The sequence below is a fragment of the Montipora capricornis genome, unplaced genomic scaffold (assembly GCF_036669925.1).
Source record: "Montipora capricornis isolate CH-2021 unplaced genomic scaffold, ASM3666992v2 scaffold_429, whole genome shotgun sequence".
NCBI lineage: Eukaryota > Metazoa > Cnidaria > Anthozoa > Scleractinia > Acroporidae > Montipora > Montipora capricornis.
In genome coordinates, this window is record NW_027180161.1 from 262,527 (window position 1) to 275,026 (window position 12,500).

The window sequence follows — 12,500 nt, forward strand, 5'->3', positions numbered from 1 at the left end:
AAACCAAATTTTCCTGTTAACCGTGACACTGTATGCAATCAAGGTAACATGGAGACAATTTAGCATGTAACGGGGTCCCTCATGCGTGAGCCCAAGTGTTGATGCCTGTCGAAGAATAGGTTATTGGCTAAGGTCTTCTGACCCTACAATTTACCAGTTTAACCAATTATATACTAGCCCAAAACAGCGATGTGAAAGTTAACCAGCAGGTACCCAATTTACTGTGGCCATAATAATCCTCTGAAAATGAGAACCCAAAAGTTGTTTTTCAGTAGCTGTGTACCAGCAGGAGAATCCTTCAAGCTCTCCTCTGGATAAGAAACTATCCAGAAGATGCAGGTTGTCAAGATCACTTGAGATTGAACTTGACAGGAATGTATCCATTTTTTGGATAGCCCCCCTCCTCCCTTTATCCCCAGTTTTCATCAGGGGCTGTAGTCCCTTTTCATCAGGGGTTGCTCTCAACTGAAGCCTTTTGTATCAACCTTAGTTGTATGATTTTCTTATAACTAATGCAAACTGGACATGGAAGGAATCAAGTTCCAACTTTAATGCGATATTACACAAAGAAAATATACTTACAAATTTCATTATTGCAATAAGAGAATGTAACAAAAAAGTACGCGATAACCGGGTTAGCTGTTGGCTTAATCTTTTCTTCCTCACCACGGACATATTCAAAAGGAGTCAAGGCTTTGCGTTGTTAAACACATGAACAATTATTACACTGTAAACACATGAATCGATCGTAAGCTCGATCAAAAATCCTGCGTAACATATAACCAGCTGACCTTGCTCCTTTTTTTCTCGCGTCCCACACCTGGTGAAGGACGGGCTCTGCTGCACAGTCTTCCTTCTTTTAGATCGGATAACCGACTCGTGCTGAGCTTTCGAATGAACTACCGTCTTTATAAACTCCTGAAAATTATGTCGTGACCGTAACGTAGCAAGATCTACATATTCGCGATGGTAATAAACCATCGTCGACAGAAATTTTCAAACCAGAAAACTCTTCTCAATCCCGTACGATTCCTTCTCTAATTTTCTTTTCACCAAATAAATCCAAAGGATGGTTGTTACTAGTAATATATCTGTTGCAAGTACGGCAAACAGAAAATAGAATCCCTTCGGCCATTCTCTTCCGATTTCTTCCGGTTATCATTTTTATTGTGTTCCCATCTGGCCAATCAGTGGCGAGAACGGATTGGAACCGGCCAGAGCTCTCGATCCGAGGCGCTGGCCAAGAGGATCGCAGCTCTGGGAACGAGAATGTACACCTGGCCAAACGAACCAAACATCACCAAACAAACATGAGAACAAAAGAAATGTTTGATGTTGTTTGATCAAATGTTTGATGGAGTTCAAACACGATCAAAAATCATCAAACAAGATGGCCAAACGGTAAAATGTTTGATCACCAAACAATGTTTGATGATGTTTGGTCGTCAAACATTTCCCGTTTGGCCAGGGCTTAAGAAGTTAAACGCTACAAGATTTTTAAAACACATTTTGAAAAGCAAACGACGTTTCGGCGCTACGTTACGCCATTATCAAGTATAAAAAGTGAATAAGTATAAGGTGTGATACGAATATATAAAATGTGAAACAACACAAAATATTTGCGGGTCGTATGGATCTAATTCCCTACGTAAGAAACCCAATAAGGAAATCGCCCGACACTTACATAAATGCAGAAGTGAACACCATTATTCAGTCGCTGGGAAACCCCTTGAAACACAGCATGGCACCAACAGAAAAGAGACTGACCACCTTTTCAAAGTTCTGTAACAGCAAGTTTGATTGCTTAGTCTAAGAGATGGTGTACATAAAGGACACCAAGCCTTCTTTTAGCACGCAAGCCGACTCCATTCGTGCCAAACTGTTTACGTGACACTTTCGTACACGTACATTTTTTTTCCTTATTGTGCTTCTTACCTTGGGATTTATACCCATATGACCCGCAGATATTTTATGTATTGTCTCACATTTTGTATATTTGTATCACACCTTATACGTTTTCACTTTTTATACTTGATAATAGCGTAACGTATCGTCGAAACGTCGTTCGCTTTTTAAAATATGTTTCAAAAATTATTTAGCGTTTAAATTCTTAATCAAAACAAATGTGGATAGGATAACAGGTTTATTTAGAAACTCTGCTTGTTTCTGGACCAGAAATGACTTTTAAAGCGGCGGCGGAGGTAAATCAGTTAAGAGGGTTTGCAAACCAGCTAAACCTTTACAAAAAAACCCACAGGATCAAATTTGCTTGTGATAGTCATTTCTGACTCGCTATCTTTTCAGGAAATAGATTTGCGTTAGTACAATCTCGCAATTTGTTCACGAAAGTTGACTCGCACACTTTATTCGTGTGAATAATGAATCTTAATCTGAAGACGGATTAGCTAGGGAATCGGTAAGCCAAAATTTTCGCTTTAAAATTGGAAATCGTCTCTCAGTGCTGAAAAAAAGGAAACTAGAAAAAGCGAGTAGCTCTGAGTCAATCGACTTCTAAATTGAACCTGTTTTCTTGGTGTTGTTTGTTTTGCAGCTAGTTCTTCTCGTCAAAGCCATATCATAGAATGGATAAGGCAAATTTACCAAAAGTGTGAAGGAGTGGTTTTTCCAGTCCCTTGGTGTGAACGGTTCAGCTTCCAACTAGAGAACATTTTTACCAGACTTAGGATAGTCGCAAAAGAAAAGACACGCGGAACGCTGACGAAAGAAATCACCAACATGACAAGTATTTTTACATCACACGAAGATTGCCAGCATCCACGGATTGTCCTGATTGAGGGCGAACCCGGCATGGGAAAGACGACCTACTGTCAAAAGCTGGCATATGACTGGGCAACTAAACAAGACCGCGAATGGGACGAGTCTTTCCCAAGTGTAGAGGTGCTCCTGCTCCTCAGATGTCGTGAAATTGAATCTAGCATCTGGGACGCTATTGACGATCAAATTCTGCCGGAAGAAATTGACCCAGAGATGAAAGAAACGTTTTTCCGTTTCGTGCGAGAAAACCCTTCTAAAGTCCTGTTAGTGCTCGATGGGTTAGATGAGGCGGACCCTCAAAAATTGGCTGTGTATCTTAGTCTTATTCAGAGAAAACAGCTCCCTGGTTGTCACATTGTTCTTACCTCTCGTCACGAAGCAGGAGATAAAGTAAGATCTTTCTCGGACACACTGTTGGAGATTCTTGGATTTACGAGAAGTGATGCGAAGGATTTTATAAGGAAGTATTTTCGACACTCAGAACAAATGGCAGAGAAGCTGATAAATGTACTGTGGCATCCGTATTATATTGTTTATGATCATGATGATCTGCGTATTGAAGGGCCCTTAGAAGAACTAACAAAAAACCCTTTAAATACACTTCTGCTCTGTGTGCTTTTCGAAGATTTTGGCGGCGTTTTACCAAACAACAGAACACAGTTGTTCGTAGAGATCGTTCTCTTTGTTTTGAGGCGATACGAAATGAAGAACCACTTACCAAGTAGTGGTAAAGACCTTCTTATAGTTTACAAGGAGGAACTGATGACCCTAGGAAGAATGGCGCATGAATCTCTTTGTAAAGAAGAGTTGCATTTTGAAGACGCCGAAGGCAATTTCAAGCAAACTCTATTCATTAAATTTGGCTTTCTCTCCATCCAGGCTGGCGGTAGCAAGAGGAATCCTTGTTTCCGTTACAGTTTTTTTCATAAGAGTTTTCAAGAGTTCTTTTCCGGGTTATTTCTTGCGTTTTCCATCCTTGATGGAGCAATTGACGAGATGTCAATTCTGACCGAAGAAAGATATTTTCGTCAACTAAATCAAGTTTTCTTTTTCATGAGTGGAATCATAGCATTGCAATCCGAGGAAACGGCAGTGTCGATTGTAACTAGTGTTGCCTCACTTGCAAGTGTGACAGGCCGCAAATCTCCGGCCGACCGGAACTCGTACCTAAAGCTGGGTTTGGACGTCATAGAGGAATGTAAAACTTGCCCAGAAAACCTGTATGCTAAATTAGCTAATACCTTTGGTAAGAGTTTTGATTTGACGGTAATTACAATTGACAGGGCATTGGGTACACGGATTGCTGCCTTTTCCCAGGCCCTTACGGTGAACACTTCCCTTACTACTTTGAATTTCTTTGACAATGTCATTCGTGCTGAGGGTGCTATTTCACTTTTCCAGGCCCTCGCAGTAAACACCTCTCTTACTACTCTGAATTTGTTTCGCAACTCCATTCGTGCTGAGGGTGCTACTTCACTTTCCCAGGCCCTCGCAAAAAACACCTCCCTTACTACTTTGTCTTTGTATGACAACTCCATTGATGATGAGGGTGCTAATTCACTTTCCGAGGCCCTCGCAGCAAACACCTCCCTTACTACTTTGGATTTGTCTCACAACTCCATTGGTGATGCGGGTGCTACTTCACTTTCCCAGGGCCTCTCAGTAAACACCTCCCTTACTACTTTGAAATTCCGTGGGAACTTAATTGGTTCTGAGGGTGCTACTTCACTTTCCCAGGCCCTCGCAGGAAACACCTTCCTTACTACTTTGGATTTGTCTCTCAACTCCATTGGTGCTGAGGGTGCTACTTCACTTTCCCAGGCCCTCGCAGTAAACACCTCCCTTACTACTTTGGATTTTGCTCAAAACTCCATTGGTGCTGAAGGTGCTACTTCACTTTCCCAGGCCCTCGCAGTAAACACCTCCCTTACTACTTTGAAATTGCGTGGGAACTTAATTGGTTCTGAGGGTGCTACTTCACTTTCCCAGGCCCTCGCAGGAAACACCTTCCTTACTACTTTGGATTTGTCTCTCAACTCCATTGGTGCTGAGGGTGCTACTTCACTTTCCCAGGCCCTCGCAGTAAACACCTCCCTTACTACTTTGGATTTGGCTCAAAACTCCATTGGTGCTGAAGGTGCTACTTCACTTTCCCAGGCCCTCGCAGTAAACACCTCCCTTACAACTTTGAATTTGTCTCGCAACTCCATTGGTGCTGAGGGTGCTACTTCACTTTCCCAGGCCCTCTCAGAAAACACCTTCCTTACTACTTTGGATTTGTCTCTCAACTCCATTGGTGCTGAGGGTGCTACTTCACTTTCCCAGGCCCTCGCAGTAAACACCTCCCTTACTACTTTGGATTTGGCTCAAAACTCCATTGGTGCTGAAGGTGCTACTTCACTTTCCCAGGCCCTCGCAGTAAACACCTCCCTTACAACTTTGAATTTGTCTCGCAACTCCATTGGTGCTGAGGGTGCTACTTCACTTTCCCAGGCCCTCTCAGAAAACACCTTCCTTACTACTTTGCATTTGTGTTACAACTCCATTGGTGATGAGGGTGCTACTTCACTTTCCCAGGCCCTCGCAGTAAACACCTCCCTTACTTCTTTGCATTTGCCTGGCATTTCCATTGGTGCCGAGGGTGCTTCTTCACTTTTCCAGGCCTTCGCAGTAAACACTTCCCTTACTACTTTGGAATTTTCTGAGAACTCCATTGGTGATGTGGGTGCTACTTCACTTTCCGAGGCCCTCTCAGTAAACACCTCCATTACTACTTTGGATTTTTTTCGGAACTCCATTGGTGATGCGGGGGCTACTTCACTTTCCCAGGGCCTCTCAGTAAACACCTCCCTTACTACTTTGGATTTGCGTGGGAACTTAATTGGTACTGAGGGTGCTACTTCACTTTCCCAGGCCATCGCAGTAAACACCTCCCTTACTACTTTGCATTTGCATTGGAACTCCATTGGTGCCCCTCCCCTTACTTTAGACTCTCGCATTAAATTTCAAGGGTTTTAGCATTTACGTCGACGCCGAGAAAGCTTAATTCCATGCTCAGTCTTTTATATGAAAGGATCTCATGACTCTAGATATTGTCTTTATGAGATCACGGTGTTGTGTTTGAATTTTGACGACTATATAGTTACTCCTCCTTCCTACCCCTTGTTTTAAGTAAATTTGCACGGACAGTTAAAAACTCACTTTTTTTGCTAATACGTCACGAGGAATTAAGGGTTATATGTAGAGAAAGATACCCAGTTGGTCCCTTGAGATATGTGATTTTTAGCTGAAGTGCTACTCTGGTCGAAAAAATCAATTTTTTTTTCTTCAAATGTTGAAAGTGTGTTGAACTCCTGACTGTTAGACTTTTGGATTTTGCGGTCCGCCATTACTAACGTCCAAAACTCACCGATTGGATATCAAAGGATTGTATCTAGGGGTAAGTGACGTTATTTTCTCACTAGTTTAAAATTTCAACGTGTTAATGCTACTTATTATATGCGCAAAACACGAGTTGAAAAGTCTGAAAGCCCGAAACTCCCCTGCTGCATATAATTCAGCCGCGTACACACGCACTGTGACTTGTGAGTCTTTGACGTCATTTTCTCCTCGATCGATCCAGCTCTCTCAAGATTTTAAAGCTAGTAATGGCAAACTATTAAATAGGAAAATGTCAGTTAAAATAAAACAATTGTCTTTTTTAAAGTAAGGCTTAAAACTTGAGTCACTTGGTGTTTAGTTATTAAACGTAGTTTTGAAATCCAAAGAAAAATAATTGATTTTTTGGTCATAATGCTGCTTTAAGGTACTGCTTTAAGGTATCTTACATAAAATAGAAAGGAAAATTTGCTACTCAGGATGTCCGCATAGATGATAGACAGCAGGAACGCAATCCGATGACTTGTTATGACTTCAGTCAGTTGCTTTTTTGAATCTACTTCAATTTCAGAAAAAGCTCAAGCCGGTAAAATGCTAAAATCGCCAATTTTGTTGCACCCCATTCTGTCTCTTTATTTCAACAGACCAAATCGGCTAACTCAGTGTTGTGCTGAATTGAGATCCATTGAGAATAAATGTTTTTTTTGAAGTATTTCCATATCATTTAAATGTGAATGCTACATTATCATGGTAAAGTCTGTTACCAGCCTAGAAGGCCCCCAGCAGGCCGGCGCTTATCTCCGGCTTCTGTAGCATGAAACGTCTAGGATTATTTCTACTCGCCCCTGGATGGGATGCCAGTCCATCGCAGGGCTACCCCCAGCATTTCGCCGGTACTCATTTATACACCTGGGTGGAGAGAGTTTCAATTCGGTGCTTTCATTTGTATATTTTTATATAGGTGTCTTAACCTGCAAAGAATGCTGCGGCTTTTCACATTTAGGTTCTGTAATGTGACGAGAGTCTTGTAAAATTAATTTTATTAACGTGATCATAACAACTGAATTTTAGTCGAAACTATTTAAGGCAAGTGCTAGTTTCAATTCAGTGCTTTAATTGATGCATCGATAAGACATCAAAGTTGTTAGGTCTCTTAAACTGCAAAGATTGCTGCAGCTTTTCACATTCAGGTTCAACGAATCTGACAACATCATTGTAAAGTAAATTTATTAAGTGTTCGCTTAAATGATCCTTTACTGCATATAAGCTATAATTATATATACCTGCGTTTCCAGGACGTGAAAACAAACAATCTTTTTTTGGTATCCTTTTTATGTAATATTCAAAGGTTTTTTCATCAACGAAGTTTCTCGATTACTTTGCTCTGTATAAATACAGTGTTTCGTTTACGAAATAAATCAATTTGACAAGAGAGTTTGTTCGATTTTTTTCTGCTTATTTAGGAGAGTCCTGATATGTTCTTACCAGAGGATTACCACAGAAACCTCTTTCAACCCGAGTTCAAGGCTCATTCTGTCATCTACCGTAAGGGTACCGAAACATTCATCCCCGTGGTCATGGGGCCGATTGCTCGAAGCCTGGTTAGTGCTAACCGTTGGTTAAGAGATACCAACCATGCTTCGAGCAACCAGGGTCAGGTTGTTAGGGCAAGGCAAATCTTGTAAAGACGAAATGAAAACGTTTTCCTGTCTTCTCTTATTTCCTTTGTTAACCCTTTTATTCCCAAGATCGAAACGTTCATTCTCCTAACTTGTACCATAGATTTCCACACCTCTGTTGTGCAGATAAATGCGAGGATCACTTCTCTCTTTCGTTTATCGCTTGTCTTGGTAAATGGAAATCCTTTGCATGGTGGCTTTGAATCTTCCCTCTCAAGAACCTTTCCCTTGCTTAATGCAATTCAAAGTGTCTTCACACCGGGCTTGTAGGTAACGTCCTGTTTCTCGAATATACGGAAAATGCCATTGGTGAAACGACCATGCGCGCACTTGAAAAATCTATTCTGTTACATGGTCCTTATACTAGTTAAAAGGCACCCGCAGTTTTTTTATGCCTTAAGCTTCTTCCATTTGAAGAGAATGCTTTAATGGAATCTGAAATGCGCTCGAAAAGCTTCGGGACTTTCCAAAAACGGACCCCTGCGTGTTCATTTTGGAGAAGCAAAAGCGCTCTGGCGTGTCGGTTCTCTGCAATCATGAGCTAGCAAAATTTGTGTACGCCTTAGGCGTTTGATTCTGGAAGGATTTTTTCAGTCGGAGGAATCACGTGATCTTCTGCATGACGCCGCCATCTTCAGCTTGTTAATGTGGAAAAAAATACAAACAAAGACGGATTCCGAGAAAGATTTTCTGTTGCAGTGAAGGCAGACAGCAGGGTCTCATCACAGAACCATAGAAATTGTTTCATTCTAGCGTCACATTGTTCGCTTCAGTACTCGCTCGACAGCTTTGTTTCTTGGTAAAAGACAATTTCCACCAAAATTTACCATTTTCTTAGACAAATGAACTAAATCTTCCTTTATAGAGCAGTTATCTTCATTAGACACCGTAAAAGTCGTGCCGGCCATTCGGTGAACAAAATAAGAAAATAAAAGTTCAGTAGTAAGCTTGATATGAGCAAGAACGTCCTTGCGGTCACAAATCTTGCTTCCTTTTTGCTGGGCATTGGAAACCACTTTTTCTTTGTGGATCGTTTGTCTGATCCGAGTCTTGTGTGCTTGGCCTTATTTATTGGAGGGTTCTATGGAAACAATAGAAAATTAGTTTCACTAGAAAGCATATCATGTTTGTTTTTGCTCATGAAGCAAGTATGATTTAGGTTTTAACGATTATCTACTATTTCCACCGGGATACATCTCAGTTTTATCGTAACTTTAAAAGTCGAGAAACGCGATTCATTGGCTTTTGTGCTGGAAGAAAACGACGTTCTAGCTGTTACCCACAGGAGTCAGGAGAAGTCTGATTTTTCTAACTGTTTGTGGTTGTATTCGAAATGGAACGAGAACGACATGTTACCGTGTTTAGTTGTCTGTCCGCTACAAAGCGTTATCGCTGATCAGCGAAGGCATCCTTTCTTTAGATTTCCTTTTTTCGGAGGTTTTTCCTCAGCCATTGGTAAAACACCTACTCAAAAGGTGACGTACTGTTTACATCCAAAATTACTTTCGGTGTGCTATGATTGGCTAATTATCGACAGCTAGCAAAGCGCGACATCAGACAAGCAACGCAAGCAACATTCGAAATTCTAAGAGACACGGGCAGGCTCTTTTTCTCTGCCTTTTAACATGAAGAAACAGCAAGATAACAAACTCGACGGACGCATTTGTAAAGTTTTTGTTTCAATTTTTGAGAAATATTAAGCCATTGACAAGGTTTTCGTTCGGCTACGCTCAGTCATTGGTAAACGAAAATCTCTTGTCAACTTGTTGGCCAATCAGAAGCTCATACGCGTTTTCCCGCGTTTCCTTAGCGCCGGCCTCACGTACCAGCCTCCCGTTCTGATTGCTTTGATTTCTTGTCTGTGTCCATTGTGCTTACCTACCTTAATTGCTTCTATTTGAACTGCACGGCACTTAGAAACACGTTCCATGTTTTTTGCCATACTTGTTTTGCATCATTTTAGAGGAAATACACGGTCTTTCTTGATAATCTATCGAATCAACCTTGTATTCTCTCACCTGTTTTAAAGGCTCCTCGTTGACCGAGTCTGAGCAGCTCTCTTCATCGGAGGAGAACGCACACGACTTGATGCCAAAAGACTGTGAAACTGAAAGAGAAAGAGATTTCATTAGCTGGTGCGGCAAGTTTTTTCCTCCTGTAAACATCACTTTGAGTACAATATAATTTTATTTGTACCGCTAATATTTTAACTCGAACACAAAAAATTGATGCACGTCAGGGACCGTTCCTTATTTATGTAGTAGGGAGGGAGGGAGGGGGGAAATATGTTGGAAAGAACAAAATATCTGTAAGCCCCTCCCACCCCCCCCCCCCCTCCCCCGCAAGCCATGTAAATACCAATGACCACCCTTCTTTATGCAATATTCACGTGATCATGGCCCTCCCTCACGTCATATCTCCTCTTATTCTTAAAATGCATTAATAATAATAATAATAATAATAATAATAATAATAATAATAATAATAATAATAACTATTATCATTTATTTACTTAATATAGCGCCTTTTAACATTAATATGATCAAAAGCGCGTTACAGTCATTTAAAAATATATGCCATCATGTTGCTAAGAATTACTTGTTGTAAGCTGAATTAAAAAGATATGTCTTAAGTTTTTTCTTTAAAATGCTAAGATACTAAGTGATATTATTTCCCGAATATTTGCTTGAAGGCTGTTCCACAGTGTGGAGGCAGCGTCATAGAAAGAACAAGCTCCCAATGTAGAAATTAATGAAGAATTTTATCTAAGGGAATAATATAAAATATATAATATCGTTCCCAAATTCCTTACGTTAACCGAAGGATCAATCAGATGATCACCTACATGAAGTACATGTACTGATGGACTTAATTTATTAAACTATTGACGAGTTCCAATAACTAAAAATTCAGTTTTATCATCATTGAGTAACAGCCGTCCTTCAATAAACCAGTTCCTTATATCTTTAATGCAATCCTCGATTACTTTGCATAAGTGTAAACAAAAGAACTAACCTAAATGTATCCGGATACGTGTGCTCGCGGTCTCAATACAAGGTCACCGGTAGCCTCTCAGCCATTCATAGGCTTTGTCACTGAGATGGCCTATTTAGCATTACTCAATTTCACATATATTGTTTGCACTCTAGTATTCCTATGTTTTACCCACCTTGGCCAAAGGACCTCTCAAACTGCTGACTCCGGTAAACTTCTTTACAAAAACTTTTAGCCCCCCTCTAGCCAATCTGGAATTGTCCTAACCCCGCTTCCTTTTTCCATCCCCCCACCCCTTCCCCACCCTGCCTGCATAAAAAAGGTTAAGGTAAAGTTACTAAAGTGAACCAGATATAAATCTCTTGAGGTTCGCATCCACAGAATGATGTGGCCCAGTCGTAGTCGATGACCCGGTTGCTCGAAACAGGGTTAGCGCTGACCAGCGTTAAATACCATGGAAACCTATAGGTTTTGATACCTCTTAACCATCGGTTAGCGCAAACCAGGCCTCGAGCAAACGGTTCCATGTATCGTCGCTACACCCCGGAAATGTAAAAGTGCGTGGTTTTCTGACGTCTGACTTGGGCTCAGATCATACGCGGACAGCGAGTATGGAGTCCAGCAACCAAGCTTTCTGATTGGCCCATTGCGCTCACATGTATTACGTACAACTCAGTGATTGGTTACGTTTTACATTGTTTGTCCTAACTACTAAAAGATGACTTAATTGGCTAACCCTTCTCACATGCAACTCCTCGATGTCTAAGGCCAGAGTACTGCAGCGTAGCGGGAACTATGAGAGGACGTTCATGCATAGACACCAAAGGTGATTCCTTGCTGTTACCGTGGACAGTCTGGCCCCAAAAGCAGCCTTCATGCAAGAAACGATGATAACATAACAGAAAATTAAAGCGAAGACAAAAAGACACAAATGAATAAAAAGAACGACATTGGTAAATTTCTGGTTTTTGGCCATTTTCTGTATCTTGACGAATCCAGTCCAGCCAGACAAGCAGCAAAACGGCTATGAGATGCCACTCTAAAAGCCAAAAGTTTCAACTTTACTTCTGCTGAAAAGTATATTTTGAAGGAGAGGTAATAGTGTCAAAGTACAGCAGTTTAGTTGCAAAGAGCTGAAGGGAGTAAAAAGTTATAATGAAGCGGGTTCCCTAAGCAACCTAATGTACAATCAGAAACCCATAAGGGTTGAAACGTGTAACGGCCCCTTGTGTGCTTGGAAACAAGCTTCTGAATATTCGATTTGCTAAGTACCATATTTGGAACAACAAGATCGAGGGGTTTCCAAATATGGTACTTAGCAATGAAACATTCAACCAATCAGTTCGCACTGAATATTCGGAAGCTGTGAACGCGCCTTACACGTTTCAACCCTTATGGGTTTCTGGTACAATATAATGTACCAAGCTGTAATTCAACCTCACTTTGACGATTTTAACCCACTTTGGGGTGACTGTGGAGTACAGGACAAAATTTAAAATAGAGCCGCTCGTGTTTTGACATTTTAAAGTTATGATGTAGGCTCGATTACCAGCCGTTGTTTCCGGAAAGGAACCCGAGCTCCTCTCCTGAAGAACGGTCCGATCTTCAATCCTCGGCAAGGAACGAAGGCCAGACACGAGAAAGTGGCGACAACCGAGCCTCCTTGTGATGCTG

At 41.1% G+C, this 12,500-nt stretch overlaps 2 protein-coding genes across 5 annotated transcripts in view; one reads left to right on the top strand and one right to left on the bottom strand.

Annotated features, from left to right (window-relative positions):
* The window catches only part of LOC138035593 (protein NLRC3-like), a 47,659-nt gene extending 40,076 nt beyond the window's left edge, over nucleotides 1-7,583 (top strand). For all 4 annotated transcript variants that reach the window (XM_068882235.1, XM_068882236.1, XM_068882237.1 and 1 more), the window contains one exon: nucleotides 2,552-7,583. In XM_068882235.1, coding sequence (XP_068738336.1) covers nucleotides 2,552-5,793 — 3,242 coding nt within the window. In that variant the 3' untranslated portion in view covers nucleotides 5,794-7,583. The remainder of the gene's footprint in view (nucleotides 1-2,551) is intronic.
* The window catches only part of LOC138035612 (uncharacterized), a gene marked incomplete at its 5' end in the record, with an annotated part of 33,231 nt that continues 27,907 nt past the window's right edge, over nucleotides 7,177-12,500 (bottom strand). The window contains 3 exons of the mRNA XM_068882261.1: nucleotides 7,177-8,913; nucleotides 9,851-9,939; nucleotides 11,563-11,697. Of these exons, the coding sequence (XP_068738362.1) occupies nucleotides 8,692-8,913; nucleotides 9,851-9,939; nucleotides 11,563-11,697 (446 nt within the window). The remainder of the gene's footprint in view (nucleotides 8,914-9,850; nucleotides 9,940-11,562; nucleotides 11,698-12,500) is intronic.